Source organism: Furipterus horrens, unplaced genomic scaffold (assembly GCF_987537825.1).
Source record: "Furipterus horrens unplaced genomic scaffold, mFurHor1.1.pri manual_scaffold_2, whole genome shotgun sequence".
Taxonomy (NCBI): Eukaryota; Metazoa; Chordata; class Mammalia; order Chiroptera; family Furipteridae; genus Furipterus; species Furipterus horrens.
Window position 1 is genome coordinate 119,834,056 of NW_028327172.1, and position 18,462 is coordinate 119,852,517.

General features: G+C 35.5%; 1 protein-coding gene across 1 annotated transcript in view; it reads right to left on the reverse strand.

Annotated features, from left to right (window-relative positions):
• The window catches only part of CENPE (centromere protein E), a 68,308-nt gene that overhangs the window by 37,273 nt on the left and 12,573 nt on the right, over positions 1-18,462 (reverse strand). Inside the window, exons 9-18 of the mRNA XM_090266366.1 lie at positions 15,185-15,236; positions 13,517-13,604; positions 13,040-13,169; positions 11,857-11,976; positions 10,879-11,037; positions 7,205-7,349; positions 5,485-5,573; positions 4,234-4,401; positions 885-959; positions 545-664 (exon numbers count right to left, since the gene is read on the reverse strand). Of these exons, the coding sequence (XP_090122492.1) occupies positions 545-664; positions 885-959; positions 4,234-4,401; positions 5,485-5,573; positions 7,205-7,349; positions 10,879-11,037; positions 11,857-11,976; positions 13,040-13,169; positions 13,517-13,604; positions 15,185-15,236 (1,146 nt within the window). The remainder of the gene's footprint in view (positions 1-544; positions 665-884; positions 960-4,233; positions 4,402-5,484; positions 5,574-7,204; positions 7,350-10,878; positions 11,038-11,856; positions 11,977-13,039; positions 13,170-13,516; positions 13,605-15,184; positions 15,237-18,462) is intronic.

Consider the following 18,462-nt stretch of genomic DNA (forward strand, 5'->3'; position numbering starts at 1 on the left):
CAGTTAAAATGACTTTAGCTTACATAATTTCAACCTTGGCAAAATATTAATACATGAACAAATGCATGAATGAATGAGTGAATGAATGAGTGAAATAAATAAAGAGGAAGAGATAAACAATTTTTAAAGACTGAACAATTCTGCTTGCTATTCTCTATCAATTCTACTTAACTACTAAGTGCTCACCTGAGGATATTGACTATGCCTTTCTGCCTGCATTTGTATAAAACAAATTGAAAAATTAAAAATATTTTTTTAATTACTAATTGTGAATAGAAGCTCATCACTAATTTATTTACATTCACTCAAAGGATAATATACTCAACTCTGGATGAATGGGTCTTTATCAGTAAAAATGGTAATGTTCCCAATTTAGTCTCAATCTCTTATAGGGTTATGGACAAGAATAAAATAAAATACTGTAAACAGTTAAGACAATGCTTAGCACATAGTTGGCTCAATATAAGCATTTGTTATGATGATAATAATGAAGGTATACAATAAATATAAAATGATCACACAACAAAATAATCCTGATTTTTACCAATGAGTATGACAAGTCCATTTTCATACTTTCTGACTTCTGAGAGTCTATGTATTCCTGTAGTTTCTTAATCTGGTCTTCTTTTTCTCTAAGCAGATCTACTTTTGCATTTAGTTCATTCTAAAAAAACCAAAGGAGAGTAAGACAATTTAATTGTATTTGAATTCTAAGGGATTAAAAAGAATTTAAATTTAACAGTTTAAATTGCTAGATAGTAAAATTCAGAAAGTTGACATTTATAAAATATAATTCCTTTTATTTTCTGAAATCACGTTCAATACGTATCATTTGTTTTAGTTTTCAGATCCTTATCAGTAGACATACCAACATAAATGCTCACCTCAAGATCTTGATTATACACTTCTGCATGCTTAACTAAATTCTTTAAGTTCGAAATTTCATGAATTAGTTGCATCTGTAAGAGCATGTGAACAGACAGGTAACAGAGCAAACCAATAGTTAATAAAGCAAAAAAAAAAAAAAGTATCGAATTACTACTTAAGAATCACCCAACACAGTAAGAAGGGACTGAGAGATCAGTTATTCAAGCTACTGTAACAGAACACCTCATTATTTAAAAGTACAAAACAAAACAAACCAACAACAAAAAAACCCAACAAAACAAAAAAGATAAATAAAATCAAACATGAAGCCCAATCAGCCAAACAAAAAAATCTGAAAACCCCAGGAAGCAAGCAAAAAAGAAAGAAACCTTAGCATGACCCAAATAACATTTGTCACCTGTTAATAAAACTAAAATAACTTCAAAAGCAAATTAGCATGCACCACTTGTAGGAGATAAAAGTAGTAATCAAACTTTAAAAAAATATACTTCTAATAGACTTGTTTTGGTTAAGTACAAAATGTACTTATCCTAAAAGATTTTATTTTCTTCCCATAAATTATCCATTTGGCTTTACAGTGGCACACTTTTTAATGAGTTGTGATTTGGAATTTAGGTTTGGATTAGAGTAGCTTCATGATGCCTTTATAATATTATTACTGTTCACCAAAGCTACAGAGATATAAATGGGATTATCAACTATTACCTTGTTCATTTATTCTAAAGGGAATAATGGAAAGTTAATGCTTTTGCTTTAGATTTTTCAACTGTCTAAAGTATAAATGAAAATTCCAGTAGAATGTAAGGGACTTATAAAAATAGCACCTTATTTAAATAAATATTATCATTTTTCCATGTAAGCAATAAAAATTAAGAAAATATTTTAAATTCTTTTTTTTGTACTTAAGTCAATTCAGATTGGCCCGATCTTAAGTGCTTACTTGCCACATGTAATTAGTGGTTATGCTCTTGTTCAGCAAAATTTTAGACACTTGTATTGGTTATAATTTAAATTTGCTCTTTTACCTTTTCTTCCATTTCTAACTTTTGTGCAAGAAAATTACATTTACTAATAAGAAACTAAAGTAATCAATCTTAATTTTTGAAAGCATTCAGAAAGAAAAATTCTCCCACTTTTAGCTGCAACAGCACTTCATTTTAAGTACTGGAAACGGAAAGAGTAAGTGATTTTTGTAATAATCTGAGTGTAACTGGTAAATGATATATTATTTAAGATGCTAAGCATAAAGAGAAAATGTACAATATGACCAAAAATTAATTCATTGCTATACAGAAATTACTGCAGATTTCAACTGTAATTTGCAGCAGGTGAAAAGAAATTTAACTTCTTAAGACAAAAATCTCCAAGTTCTGAAAATTGTAGGATTAAACAGATCAAGTTAAAATAGATAGAGGGTTGAAATTTCTCTTGTTCTCTGAACACGATGATACTTGTCCTTGTTTATTTCTCCCTCTAAAATTATGGTTTAAATACCCTGTATTACATTATTCCCCTGTGAAAATTATGCACAACTTTGGTGATTTTTGATGAAACCTTTAGGCAAACCAGGGCACGTATCCTAAGGCCACGCTTTGACTTTACTCCTTTTTTGTTAAATTTTTCCCCAAAATGCACATTTTGGAACATATTTTACTACATACACAAACTTATTATATATACACATAGACTTATGTTTTTAGTTTAACATGGAATGGATATTGTAAAACAGCCTTTGAATAGAGTATGTTTTTATTACTTAATCTTTTAGGTTACCTTATAGAACTGAGCATTTCAATTTGTGTTCAAGTAAAACTAAAGAGAATAGTATTACCTTTTGCCTTGAAAGGAGTTTAAAGAGAAAAAAAATCAAGACGTGAGTTTCAAGTCATAGACTGTGTTGTGATTTTTTTTTGTGTAATTTAATTCAGTGAGCTGTAGTTTTTATTATTAATCGAATATATGTGGTATATGAAAAAATTAGAGAAATTATTGCTACATGTCTGCCCAAAGTTAATTTTATGTCTATTATTTATAACAAGAAATATATAAAAAATTAGATGAAAATTTGGAGTTAGAAAGGACCTTGGCAACCCCTGACCTAACACCAAGGATGGAGATACACGAGAAGTAAGCCCTGAGAAATACAATGACTTGCTCAAGACCTTGCCAGTAATACTTACCAGGCTTGAATCTGTGAGCTAGTCAGTATCAAAACTGGGGCTTATATCCAGGTAGTTTGGCCCTTAGCCATAATACTAGACCGTCTCCTCTCAATAAAACCATCTCCTCTTCAATTGAAGTCCAATACTGTTTTCATGACATTTTACATTTTGTTAATATGTAAATTTTAAAACAAGTTAAATGAAACTCTGGAAAACTTGCTGACTTTTACCTCCCAGGATATAATGCTTGTGAAATATACAACTTAATTTGTAGGGAGAATGGAAATAATAGTTTTGGTGCAGAAGTCTTTCATCCCTTTCAAAAGGTAAAGAGGGTGAGAAACTGAACAAGGATACTGAGGTAAAAGAACTGTGTCCCTTTTGGGTATCTATATAGGAGTATCTATCAGAGAAGTATCTGCAAATTAACTCATATTTTGACTATACCAAAACACTGGCTCTTATTTTTTCAGGGGTTCATAGATCATTTGACAAGTGTAATACCAGCTATGGATTCTTGTTTCAGAAAAATGAATTCACATTAAAATATTCGGCAAAAGAATTCATAGTGTCTGTGAACTTGAAGTTAAGGACTCTGCACCATGAAATTTCTTGAATCTTTAGAACGCTTTAAGTCCCCAAAGTTTCATGGTTTCTAGGTTAGGTAGGTTCTCTTGACATGAACCTAATATATATTTTAAAAATTTAAGTGATCTGTTTCATTTTTAAAAATTCCATTAAAACTATTTAGTATTAGTTATATTAATTTTTACAATAACTCTCTTGTATGAAAAAAGAAATGTGGAAAATTAGCTTCCCCAGCTATTCTAATAATGTTCTAACTATTTATTTAGTAATATACTCTCTAAAGAAAACAAATTCCATTAATATGTAGTATACATACATAAAACACTCAGCTAGATATCAAACTTTCATCAATGCAAATCCAAACTTTCACAAAGATATTTTAAATTCCTTCTTCTTGTGCATAAGCACAAGTGAAACAAATATGATTTAATTATTTTAAAAACAATAGAAATGAATTACTTTTAAAATTCTAAATTGTATATGCATGTGGAAAATGGCTGGATCCTCAATCTCAACCTTACTAATAAATATCTTTAAGAGAATGATACTTTAAAAAGTGTTATTTTATTTTAGTTTCACGTTTTCCCATTCTTACCTCTTGATCTTTTTCTGTTTTTTTTTCTAGAGCCTCAAATTCATCCAAATCATTCTTTTCTTTTAATTTCAATTCCATTTCTTCATTCTCTTTTCTTAGTCTTTCATAGTCTAATACCAGAGTATCATAATCAGAACGAAGTGAGTTCAACTCACTTTCTACATTTTCCTATTGTAAGCAAAACCAGATTTTCAGGTTAGAAAGAATTCAGATCATATGCTTGTCTCCTTAACTAAAATTTGGATTAGTCAATAATTTAACCTTGAATCATTTGGTAGGTTAGGCCATTTACTTTTTCATTGTCATCCTAATAGTTTAGCTTGATCCACAGTAAAACAAGGATTTGCATTTCTGTAAACTAGCTAACTTACAATAGAAGACTTTTGAAAGGGGCAGAATTAAAAAAAAAAAAAGGTTGTGTAAACAAGTGCTTTGCTTGTGCTGGAGAAGTTCAGTCAGGAGTAGGAGGTAGGGTGCATAATGGGAAGCCCATTTTACCACAGATCCTTAAGATCTTTAGACTGAAGCTGAAATTTTTAGCTGTCTGATTGCTGTTTTAGTTTTCAGATGGCTATGATTTTAGGAAGTGCAACAGAGGTATTATTTATTGATCTCTAAAACGCTCATGGCTGCTAGGTTTTATCATACTCAACAGAGAAAACAAAAACTAACACCACCAGGGATTTTACAAAAACAATGAACTTCTACAGTATGCTTTAAGGACACAAAAGCACTTTACCAATAATACTTGACTAATTATATAACTAATTATATATATTTCTCTGAACATTAGCAGCCTTGAAAGTTAACATGGAATCTAAATTTATGAAGGTATTCACCACAGGAGTCTTTATTTCTAAAGTTGTGATAAGGCCATATATTCATTTACTTTTATTTTTCATTATCATTCTACTATATCCCTGAGAATTTTGACACTTTTAATATCAGCCCTTTTTTACCCTCAGGGGATTTTCCAAGGCAAAACAGAAAAAATAAGTGACAGTTACCAAGTTCTGCTGGTTATCAACAAGTAAAGTTTTACCTACTACCATACATGTTTGATCAAGTTTTTAGCTTCCCTCGGGATGGCACAGTTATCAACTGGGAGTCTAACGAGTGGGAAAGCCTTAATTAGAACCAAAATAGTTACTAAAATTAAATCAGAGCTACAACAGTAAATACAAAAAAAAAAAAAAAAAGAATTTTAAAAAGAGCAAAAGGAGGATGCTCTATAAAATACATTTAAGTTACCTGACTCAGCAGCTTTGTTGCTGGATTCCACTCTATGTCAGTTACTGTATCAAGGGTATTACTGAAAACATCAGCCTCTGAACAGACAGCTATAATTAGGAGGAAAAGATATTTATCCACAAATATGCTAGTACGTTCCCTAAAACTCAAACTGAAGATTATTGTGAAAATTCTGATCAGGCCCTGGCTGGGTAACTCAGTTGGGTGAAGTGTTGTCCCAATACGCCAAGGTTGTGGGTTTGATCCTCAGGCAGGGCACATATAAAATCAACCAATGAATGCATAAATAAGTAGAGCAATAAATTGATGTTTCTCTTTCCTTTCCTCTGAAGTCAATAAATAAAAATTAAAATTCTGATCAAATGTAATAAGTTCAAATTAGCTAATACGTGTTCATAATATGATTGCCAAAATGTATTAACAGATTAGATCATTTATATAATTTTGTGAATTAAGACCACTGACTAGAATGTGATAAAATATAGAATACTTAATACAATATAGGTAAAAAGGAATTCTGAATTTGAGATTTGATCATTTTAAGTATTATTAGTTTTTAAAATGCCCCTAAAAATACTTAAGATGTTAGACACTATTTTGAAACAGTTTCTTGTGTAAATTCTACCTTTTCAAGATTAGCGAAGTTTAAGGCAAATGTTATATAAATACTAATTTAATTGGATAATGACTAGAACAAAAACAATAAAAATATCTGTCTTGCCCTGGCTGGTGTGGCTCAGTGGATTGAGTGCCAGCCTGTGAACCAAAGGGACCGCAGTTCGATTCCCAGTCAGGGCACATGCCTGGGTTGTGGGCCAGGTCCCTAGATGGGGACATATGAGAGGCAAACCACACACTGATGTTTCTTTCTCTCCTTCTCCCTCCCTTCCTCTCTCTCTAAACATAAATAAATAAAATCTTTAAAAAAAATTTCTCTTATGATGTTTTAATGACAGTCCATCATTCTTAAGATATCTGGAAAAAGAAAACTTAAATGTTCACTTTATTTATCTTTATCATCACCTCCACTCTAATCACATTTAAATGACATACATTTTATTTATTTATTCATTTATTTTTGATTTTTTAAACTTTATTTTTATTGTTGACACTATTATAGATGTCCCCATTTCCCCACTTTGCCCTCCTCCACCCAGCTCCTGCACTCCCTTCCCTTTGGCCATCACCACACTGCTGTCTGTGTCTATGGGTTACACATGCATGTTCTCTGGTTAAGCCCTTCGCGTTCTTTCATCGGTCCATCCCTCCCCTCTGACAGCTGTCAGTCTGTTCCATGTATCCATGCTTCTATTCCGTTTATCAGTGTATTTTGTTCATTAGATTCCATATATAAGTGAGATCATATGGTATAAAATACATACATTTTATTTAAATGTGTTTACACATTTACTGAGTTATAAGTAAAGTCTCCCATTGCAAGGTGCTTTTATAATTAAAAAAGAAAATATGCTCATGAACATGGACAATAGTGTGGTGACTGCTAGGGGGAAGGGGGTCAGTGGGGAGGAGAAGGAGGGTATAAGTGGGGGAGGATAAATATAGACAGACAGAGACTTAACTTGGGGTGGTAAATATATAATACAATGTACAGATGATGTGTTGCAGAATGTGCACCTGCAACATGTATAATTTTGTTAACCAGTGTCACCCCAATAAAATCAATAGAAAGGAAAAAATAAAATAAAATAAAAGCACTTACATTCATTAATTTCTCTTACTAAAGTTACAGTTGTCTTACAGCTTTTTGTTATATTTGTTGACATATTAAATTCATTTACATAGTTTGAGTCCTTCATTTTGTTAATTTTGCCAGGGCACCAAGTGACTCTTCGTTTTATTTTAGCCTAAAGAGGAAAAAAAAAAATCAAAATTACCTCACCCAGATAATAACAAGGGAACTAGTTTCCATTTTTAAAATCAATTGAATTGGTAGAATTCTTATTATTTTCAAATCAATGTTTAACCTCATAATAAATTTGATGAAACGATTTAAATTTCATTTTATTTTTTAATCTGAATCTTTAGTTACAAGCTTCCCTGGGACTTAACTAAAAACTGGCTCACTCACAATCCTCAGAGTAATCTGGTGTTACACAGGACGGACATCCACGGCTGCCTCCATCCCAGCTACCAAAGGCACGTCTGGGAACCCAGCATGAACTGGGAAGGGGCAGACAGGTTAGCTCATCTGAATTTTCTTCAGCTGTTAAATCCTTCACAGGGCTCTTCACAATGCCAATTCTGTTCCAATCTGGTACAGCTAATGCCTCCACCAGTGCTCATGACCTCATGTGTTCCCTTCTGCCTCGGGACCTTGCTTCCTCAATGATTGGTTCATTTGTCATTTTCACTAGGCTCCTTTCTTGCAGCTTTACAAATGCTCAAGCCTCTGTTTGTTTTTGAGTGAAGGAAAAACAAACAAACAAACAAAGAACTCTTCACCCCTTACTTCTCTTTACCTATCATTTTCTTTTGGTTTCTATATTGCCTTCTTCCTCATCCCTCAGACACCTCCGTCTCCAGGTTTTTACCCCACTCAGCTACTTGGCCTCATCACTAACTCCGATTTGCTGGGTCCTCTTCCTCTGCCCACCTTCTGTTCACGTTTTTTCATATTTCACAGCTACCAGTTTTCTCTTGTCCCTTTACTAGTACAAGCATTATCTCATCATATTTGATCCTCTCAATGAGCCCTCTATTACCATATCCATTTTATGGAGAAGCTGGGGGGGTCTAAAAAGTTTGGAGAAGTCATGTACAATCATGCCCCAGTTGGTGGCTGAACCCATGCCTGTAAGTTCAGAGCCTGTCCGCTAACCATTCCACTGCACTGCCTCTCAAGATTTTCCGTATAATACAGATATTTATATGATACAGATGTATATCTGTATAACTGCATGCTCTCATGCTCCTATCACATAATATCTTTTTATTGAAATGGTCGGCCCTTCCCATAGCCTGCTCTGCAAAAGCCCAGTCACATAAATTCTTGACTGCAATGACCTTCAGCTCAACTCCAGTCACTCCCATACCCACTCCTGGACCTTGTCATTACCTGAAACTCGTAAAGCTAGACTTTCTGCTCTATCTACAGTTCCTATCCTTCCACCCATTGTTTCAGTCTATCCCATTTTAGCTATTTAGCTTAAGAGGGACCTCTATTCCCTTGATCCAGCTCCCTCTTGGCTCTCAACCCATTATCTTAGATTCCATAGATGATCACTTCAATCATGTTTTTGGGCCAACAGCCTCAAATTATGTCCCATTCACTGTTCCCTAACCTATCTCAAAACGATGTATACTCAAATGAATTACACTGCCTCCTAACCTTTCAATCTTCTGACACTGTCAGGGCTACAGAGCCAAAAGACTGGCTGCCAACATCAGCTAGGTCCTTAATGCTGCCTGGCTACTCTCTGTATGTGGGCTTTCTTTTCCATTCCTAACAAAGACTAAACTACTTCAGATACTTAGCATGTCTACAAACTTGTGTCTCTATGATCTCCTGCCACCATAGCAGAAAAAGTAAATGTCCTATTTCACAAAGAAAAGATAAGCCTAAATTTATGAAAGCATTACTTGTACTGGTCCATCCTTTCCTCTGTTCTTGTTATAATGAACAGGCGTTTCTCCCTTTATCTAAGACCAGACCCTTCTGCTGTATTTAAGACCTCTTCCTTTTGGGACATCTCAACCCATTGCAAGGTGGCTCTCACTCCCAACATATAATACAAATTGTTTTTTCAAAAGGAGTTTCTTGTTTCTACATATATCTGACTTAACTTCTCAGCAGAATGTGACATACTGCCTCTCTGAAAGTCTTTCTTTCGTTACCACATTCGTTCGGTTTACTTAATTCTAGAGCTAACCTGGGCTCCGTTATGCATTCTTATTTTCTGTCTTTACGTACAAAGTTGTTGTTTCTGGAAGTTTTGCCTTTGGCCCTCTGGTCTATTCATTCTCAACATGCTCCCAAAGCAAGCTCATCCATTCCCAGACTTTAATTTGGATCTGCGGTAGTTAATGCCCAAATGGGTATTTCCACCTCAGAAATTTCATCTTATTTTCATACATTTTTTTATTTTAAACTCTCTGACAGCTTAAACTGGAGATTTCCCAAGTCAAACACTGAGCAGTTCCACTGCTCCTGATTCAGTGTTCCTTAACTCAATGAATACTGCTCCTAGCTACCCAGTAAGCCCAGCAATGCCTGCGAGTCATTCTGGAAACCTCCTTATCCCTTCCCCTGCCTCCCATATCTAAATAATCACAAAGTCCTGTTGAGTCTACCTCCCAATAATTCTTCAATTTATCCAATATTTTCCATCTTCAGGGTCACCACCCTTGTAGAGGTCCAATCAATCTGATGTGCATAGCAGCTACACCTTTCTAAAACGCAATTCTGATCATGTTACCTACCAGGCTTTTTTCCTGTCCATAGCATAACAGAACATTAAAAACCTTCCATGTATTTTAAAATGCCCTAGCCACCAAAACATGTTAAGTGTTTTTTTTTTCCACAAATTCTATACATGTAGATGTCTTTCTGAACCACTCATCCCTATACCTTCCATTGGGCTACTTCCTCGTCATCACTGAGGCAACACATAGTTCTTGAGTGTCTGCTATATCTAGCATGGTGATTTGAACATAATGTCTATGAATAATAACCTTAATAGCATACACTTTTTGAGCATTTGCTCTATCAAATACTAAGCACATTCTATGTTACTTCCTACGTCAGTCCTATGAAGTGGGGATCAAGCTATCTCACAGATTTGGAAACTGCAGCAAAGTACATTTAAGAAATTGCTCAAGATCAGGAGTTAGAACTGACAGAACTGGGATTCAAATCCAGGCAGTCCAGCTCCAGAGGCCATTCTTAACTATGACACCATCACACCTCAAAACATCTACTGGATAACAGATATACAGCTACTCTAGTAGAAACAAAAGCACACATACTGGAAGGCAGAATGTTGATCAAATATGTTGACTTATAATCTAGATCAATTTTCCTGAGATTAGTATTGTCTAAATAGAAAATATTCCCACATAATCTATATACCTATGGCTCCCAATCACCTAATCAATTTCATTAGAATTTCTTAAGAAGTACATTTTCAATTTATTCCTTGACTATATTCCAGGCTTCTTGAATTTGGATCTCTACATGTGGGAATCAGGAGTTAGTGTTTTCAATGAATCTCTTAGGTGTTGTTGATGTATAAGCAAATACACAAAAAGTTCTGGGTTTCTTGAATATAGTGTATCAAAGGATAAGAAATACACAACTACAGAAAAAACACACAGGAATGCCAGTTCTATTCTTTATATACTAAGTTTAAGCTGTCTACTTTAAAATTATTTTACCTTTAATTCCTGTTGTGATGTGAGGGAGGAAGAGGTCACCAGCATCCGTGTTAAGTTTTGAATTTTCTCAATCTGCACTTTTTGAAGCAAATCTTTTTCTTCCAAAAGTTGGGCTAACTGGTCTTTTTCCATTGCCTGGGCCCGAGTCTCTAGAGAAACCTAGAAAGTAATATTCAGTTATATTAATAATAAATATAGCTAGGTTTTAACACTTAAAAAGTAGCTTAAAAAATAGAATATACAGTTTTGGGGAAGCATGAGAATTTTAATGTTATTGAAATAAAATACCCTACATACAAAACACCAATATGCAGGTATCATAATAATTTCTCAATCGTATATTAAAGTAAGATGTAGGTCTTCCATGCGCATACTCTGTATGCGACGTATAAATTATAACAATACTGTTAGAGCAATTCTATTAACTGCCTTAAAATATGTAAATAACGGGCAGAGAAGTCATGAAAACAGAGACCTGAATACTTATAGCAAAGGAAGAAATGTTCTTATAAGTTTACCATATATTTTAGTTCATTTTTTAAAAGATCACTAGAGGACCGTAATGATTAAAATAAATAAGTTACAAAGACAAGTGATTATGCAATTTTATTAGATTGCTATTGCAAGGTTATAACACAGAACTATAGAAAGTAGTTTTAAGTAACTATACACAATCTCTCTTTTTAACCTAATTCCCTATATCTGTGACACTTAAAACAAATCTCTATATGGCCCACTTAAAAATCTAAAATTTTGCCCTTTGGAAATAAAAAATGAAATCTAAAATAATTTCAAGAAGCCAAATGTTTCAGTTTATAAATTAAACAAACTTCTGAGTTGCTTTCTTCTTAGCTGAAAACTGTTTTGAAGTTAGTTTGCATAACTCGGATATGATGGGATATAAGAGTCTGAGCATTTAGGCAGACCTCAATTCTATTTCTGTCCCATTCTTTACTGAAATACATGGTTCACATGTACCTCCTCTAACTGTTTTTTAAGATCCATTATTTCTTTTCTGTATCTTTTCAGGAGAGCTTCATCACTCGATACCTCATTAACATAAGGCGTATTCTTCATATATTTAGCAGTACTGGCAAACTGTAAAAAAATACAGGAGTGTTAAGTGCTTGATACTAAAAATTTTATTTTAGTCAATAATATTTAGGTTACTTATGGTTAAGTTTTGTAGAGAAAAATCAATCCTCTTTCCTGGTGGCTTAATACTCTTGAACACAAAGAGTAGCCTATGCTCCTGTAACAAAGCCTATAACTTTCCCTGGCTGTTAGTCTTTAGAATCAAAGAAATATCTTAGAGACAGATGTTGAAAGAAAACCTACAAACACTGGCTTACTAGAATCTCATCTACCCCTCAAAGACCAGTGCAAATGCTCCCTCTACCTGAAGCTTTGCTTCCAGTCAAAAGCATCTGTCCTTCCTTTGAACTCTATCCTACTTACTAGCCACATAACTATTAATCTATGGCAACCACGCTGGAAGACAGTCTAATCTTCCCTATAAGATGATAAACCCTGTGAAGCCAGGGATTCTATTTTCTAACTTTGTTTCTCTGACAGGACCTTGAGAGGTGCTCAGCAGCTATTTAAAGCAATATTTCTTTGTGTATGAGTATCAGAAGTAACTTTAAGTGGGAATGTGAAAGTGACCATTAAATAACACTGATTTCTTCACTGAGAAATTTGTTTTATTGACATTTCTCATTTTTCCTAAAAAACAAACAAACAAGAAAACAGAAAATGCAGGCCTTAAGCTCAGAGTCAAGGCAAGAAACAATTAGCTAACAGGAATTCAAGAATTATCGTTATAAAGACACACAACAATTGTTTGAGTCACCTCCCACTTGTTGTAAGTGATACTAGTTTTCATTTATGGGATTGATGGTTTTCTTCTGTAATAAATTAAGTAAAAGTGAGTTAAAGAAAAATGTCATGTTAATTTCAGTAAAAGTGTTGGATGTATCAAAAATTGTGGAGGTGAGATATGAATGACTAAAGTTTGGGAAATTTTTTTAAATGCTATTTAGTAGATATTAATTTATGTCAATTAAAATAACCTATAGTCAATCTTAGTAGGTACTTTTTTCTTCTTCAAGATAATTTTCCCCTCATATTGTGATTTAAAAAAAAAAAAAATCAAACTTACCTGGAGAGTACTAAGAGTTTCATCAAAAGACACTGGAGTAATTGTGCAGATAATACGTGTTTTGGCATTTCCTCCCAAGGAATTCTGAAGAATTCGTGTTAATTTGCTATCTCGATAATTTATGAAACCACTTAGTGAGAAATGAGTTTGAGAAGAAAAAGAGTAAGAATTTTTATATAACAAAAATGGTTGGTTTATTAATACAGAACCTTAAATTAGCTACAATTTAAAAAATAAATCCTTTAAAGGTTAAACAAGGCAGATAAAATTACTAACTAAAAAATATTTAAAATAAGAAAGTAAATTTAGTTGGTCATAGTCATATGTATAAGAGGTCATGCGTGCTCACAAAATCACAAAAATGTTTGAATACATGGAAGAAATCTGTACTTTTATTTGTTACTGAACTATTACAATTTCAACCTAATGAAGAACATGAGCATTAATAGGAGCATTAATACAATGGGATAAGCTTACCCAACTTGTCCATCACTAAGTTTCTTAATCACTTGTCCCAAAATAAACAGACTTCGATTTATATTACAGCCTTCCTTGAGTCGCATACCTGAATTTATTAAACAAATATGAAAACAAAGATTGATCTCTGTAATGATGAACTTATTTATCAGTGAGTTGTAAGAGAAATTAGAAATTAAAGGGTCAGATGCTAAAGTCTATGCTTTGGCACAGAATGGTAGAAGGAGCTCTCTTCCTATTCCTCCCACCTATTAAGTCAACCAGCAAAGCTGTCACCTGAGGAAAAGATGACTAAGAACCAGAGGAAGGAAAAGCCCATTTCCTAAAACTCCTCAGTTCAAATCTATTTTTTCCAGTCCTCCAAATACAAGCAACTATAGAGTTATAATCAAATTAGTTCCTAGGCTCACAATGAAAGTTTTCATTTTAAAATTGTTAATAAGCTCAAATGTCTCAAACACTTTTTAAAAAGTACACAATGAAAATTTCTCTCTCACTTCTATGCTTCATTCAACCTATTCCTGTTCCTGTATCAGGAAACCACTTTTATTAGTTTATTCTTCTAGAGATTTTTAGAAATGTAAGTCCATATAGATTGATTTCTCCCCTTTCTTTTTCATACAAATAGTAGCACACTAAATACACCATTTTTGCATTTGCTTTTTTTTTTTTTAACTTGGCAACGTATCGTATCAGTAATCATTGAGCTTTGTCATTCTTTTTTATCGCACAGCATCTCATTGTGTGAATGTATCAGAACTGATTTACCCGGCACCCCGTTAAAGGACATGTAGGTTTGCAATCTATCACATATCACGGGTGCATTATTCAGCTATGGCTGTAACATCGCTGTTTAACAAGACAGCTTAGAACAACAAGCATTTATTTCTTGTTCGCAGGCTGAGGACTCACTGGTTCGGCGGATGCAGGCCACCCTCAGCTGAGTGTCTCTGGGTCAGGCTGCAGTAATGCAGAGGCCTGACATCTTTATGACTTTAAACATTCCCATCTAATATGCTTTTCCATGTATGTAAGTATTCAGTTATGCCCCTTGGGTCTGTTTTAGAGTCTTCTTTTTTTTAATCCTCACCTGAGGATATGTTTATTGATTTTAGAGAGAGACAAAGGGAAAGTGAGAGAGGGAGACATTGATGTGAGAGAGTAACCTCAACTGCTTGCCTCCCTCCTGTGCCCTGATCAGGGATTGAAATACACAACCTTTTTGGTGAATGAAATGATGCTCCAATCAACTGACCCACCTGGCCAGGGCTAAAGTTTTCTTTATTTTGGTCTTGTGACTTTTTTGAGTTGCTTCCTAGGTATTACATCATTTAAGTCAGTGTTTCAAATGAGGTCTTTTTGTACACTTAATATTTTAACTGGTTGTTGTCTGTGTTATGAGAGTTACTAATATCGGCATATTAATTTTGTACCTCACTATCTGAATTTCCTTGCTGAGTATGAAAATTTAGTTTTCCAGCTATATAATCCTATCAACTGCATAGCTTTAGTTTTTACATTGATGCTAAAGCAGCCTGAAGCAATAGCTAGATATAGAAACTGACTTTTACATTAAAGACCTTTATCATAAAGTGCATGCTAGCACTTTTTATTCTGTAAAAGAACAGGAAAACATTCAGACTAACATATTGCATCAGTTTTTATTACCTTCAGCACCTGTTTGAGCAGCTCTTTCACTGCCTGCAAGATCAACCAAATTCTGAAAGGTAGATGAAAATAAACCTTTAGGAATGATAACTTGAAATAATAAAATCCAAACAACTGAAAGACCATTTTAATGCACGGTTTATCTCAATACCACTTCTGTACTCCTGCCTCTCACTACACTGTTTGTGCCTTCCCTTTTCTGGGTCAAGGGAAGAGGAAGAGACAGAGGAGGTTCCTTGGATTGAGTGGTTGGGGGAGGTAGCCCATTAAGCTAAGATCAGAAAAGAGGGAGCCAGCCATGCAAAGGCCAAGGGGACCACACTTCGGACTAAAGAATACACAGTGCACTCAGCCACAAAGCACTAATGAGTGTAGCGCGTTTGAAACACAGAAGTGCAGCGTGGCAGAGTGAAGTAGAGCTAGGAGAAGGTAAGGTAAGCAAAGGGAAGACTGCAATGGGAAACCATGAGGGCTTTAAGCAAGAGTGGCATGCCTTGATTTAACTTTCTGAAGGATCAACTGTGAACCCTAGGTGGAGGAAGGATTGTGGAGGGGCAAGAACAGCAGCAGGGAGTCCAGTCAGGAGGTTGGTGTGGGAATCTGAGTGTGAGACAGTGTGGCTTGAGCTAGGCAGGTAGCAGTGGAGACAGAAGTAGTAGAGGGATGCCTTTATTCTTTTAATCTCAAGAACCCAATACTGTGCTCACAACATGGTAAAGGCTCAGTAAATATTCTTAAAGCATTTAAAGTCAGTGATTTAAAATAGTTTTCCCACAGAGCCTTGCTGGGATGGCAGGCAATCCTGTACCCTTACCTTACAGTTCTATCTCAGATTCTTCTTTCTCCTCTAAAATAATCAGAGAAGTCTAATCTTTTTTGTAGAGTATCTACCACAGATGACCTAGATACATAATAACAGCACAAAGTGATGATGAAGGCAGCATGAATGAAGGTATAAAGACGAGAACAAGCATTAGCATTCAAAGACACTAAGAGACACAAGCAATGTGTAAGAGAGGCGCTCAGAGGAGTAGAAGGAAGTAAAGTTAGATGGATTAAGAGTAGCCAGATCTTGTTTGAGGAAGTGACATAGCAAATGCAGTGCTTAATAACATCTGAAATCTGCATAACAGACTGAAGAGAGGAAGACTGGAGTCACGAAGGCCAGGTCCAAAAGAACGAGGTAGTAATTCAAGAGTGATGAGAGATCCAAGATGGCAGAGGAGTAAGTGGAAGCTACACTAACCTCCTCCCAGGACCAGTCTGGATTTACAACTTAATTTTGCAGAAACTATCTGGAATAACCAAATGAACACCAGCTGGAGAGAAGTCTTATAACCACAGAGAGACAGGAAAGGCCGCTACATCACAATGTGACTGGTAGGGAGTGCGGAGATGCGGAAGGGCTGGCTGGGCTCCCACCGGTGGCAGCTGAAGGGACTGAGAAACAGCTCAGTAGCCGGGGGTTCCCCTTGAGAAGGGCAGGGTCTAAACCCCCAGCTGAGCTTCCCAGCCTACAGCAACAGAGTGGAAAGTAAAATAGTATCCAGCTGTGAATAGCGAAAAACCACAGGGTTTCTTGCTAGCCAGAGAAAAACAGCTGGAGAAAAAGAGCTCTTAAGTGGATCACAGACGAAAAAGTTTTGGCCCCCACTTACCCTGGGCTCAAGCAGAGGGAAGGCAGAAAGGACTAGAGATGCTTGGGAAGAATTTGGCGCGGTGGCTTTGAGGTGAGAACTGGAGAAGCAGCTGACTGGGTCCCAGTGCTGACTCATCCCCAGTGCTGCGGGTAGACCATTCCCCTCCAAGTGGCGTCAGCCTGAGGGGAAGCAAAGGCCCTGCCTACAGGAATTAAGCTGCCACACCCTTGGTCCTTAAGCCAGACGGCTAATCACAGATTGAATAGATTAACAACTAAAGGAGACAGACAAAGGCAGTAGATCCCTGGAAGTCTCCAATAGGCTGCCTAGGGCCATACTGGTACATGATGTGATGTCACCAGGGGCAGATCCAGGAAGCGCAGATCAATCTAAGAGGCAGCAACAAACATTAAGTGTCACAAAAATGGGGAGACAGAGAAACAACCCCCCATTGAAAGGAAAGGTAGAGTCCCCAGAAAGAGTGCTAAATGAAATACAGGGGAGCAAACTATCAGATATGGAATTCAAAACATGGATTATGGAGAAGCTCAATGAGCTCAGCGAGCTCAAGGAAAACTACAAAAAACTCCAGGGAAATTACAAGGAACTGCAGGGAAATCACAAGGAACTTACTAAGAATTACACCAGCAGGAAAAAAGACATAGAAGCTATCAATAAGAGCCAGGAGGAAATGAAGAACACAATTTCTGAATGGAAGAACACAGTAGAAGGAATTAAAAGCAGGCCAGAGGAAGCAGAAGATCAGATCAGTGAGCTGGAGGACAACGAAGAAAAAAATTCCCAGACAGTGCAACAAAATGAAAAAAGACTGAACAAGAATGAAGAGGTTTTAAGACAGCTGCATGACAACACGAAACGTAATAATATCCGTATCATAGGAACTCCAGAAGAAGAAGAGAAGCAAGGGATAGAAAACCTCTCTGAAAAACTAATGACAGAAAAATTCCCTAACATGAAGAGAGAAAGAATCATGCAAGTCTAGGAAGCACAAAGGGTCCCAATTGAAGATGAACCCCAACAGGCCCACTTCAAGACACATCATAATTAAAATGGCAACATTCAAAGACAAAGAAAATCATAAGGGCTGCAAGAAAAAGCAGCAAATAACATGCAAGAGAGCTCCAATAAGACTATCATCAGATTTCTCAGCAGAAACAGTACAAGCCAGAAGGGAATGGCAAAAAATATTCCAAGCAATGAAAAACAAAGGCCTACAACCAAGAATACTCTACCCAGCAAGGCTCTCATTCAAAATGGAAGGCGAAATAAGGAGTTTCTCAGACAAAGGAAGACTAAAAGAATACATCTCCACCAAACCAGCAATGCAAGAGATGCTAAAGGGTCTGCTCTAAAAAGATAAAGAAACAGAGAGAAACAGAGAAGAACACGAGTACAAAGGGGGAAAATGACAATGAATAAGTACTTATCAGTAATAACCTTAAACGTAAATGGATTAAACGCTCCAATTAAAAGACATAGGGTAGCTGAATGGATTAGAAAGAATGACCCACATATATGCTGTCTACAAGAGACCCACCTTAGAACAAAAGATCTACACAGACTGAAAGTAAAGGGATGGAAAAATGTATTCCAAGCAAATGGACATGAAAAAAAAGC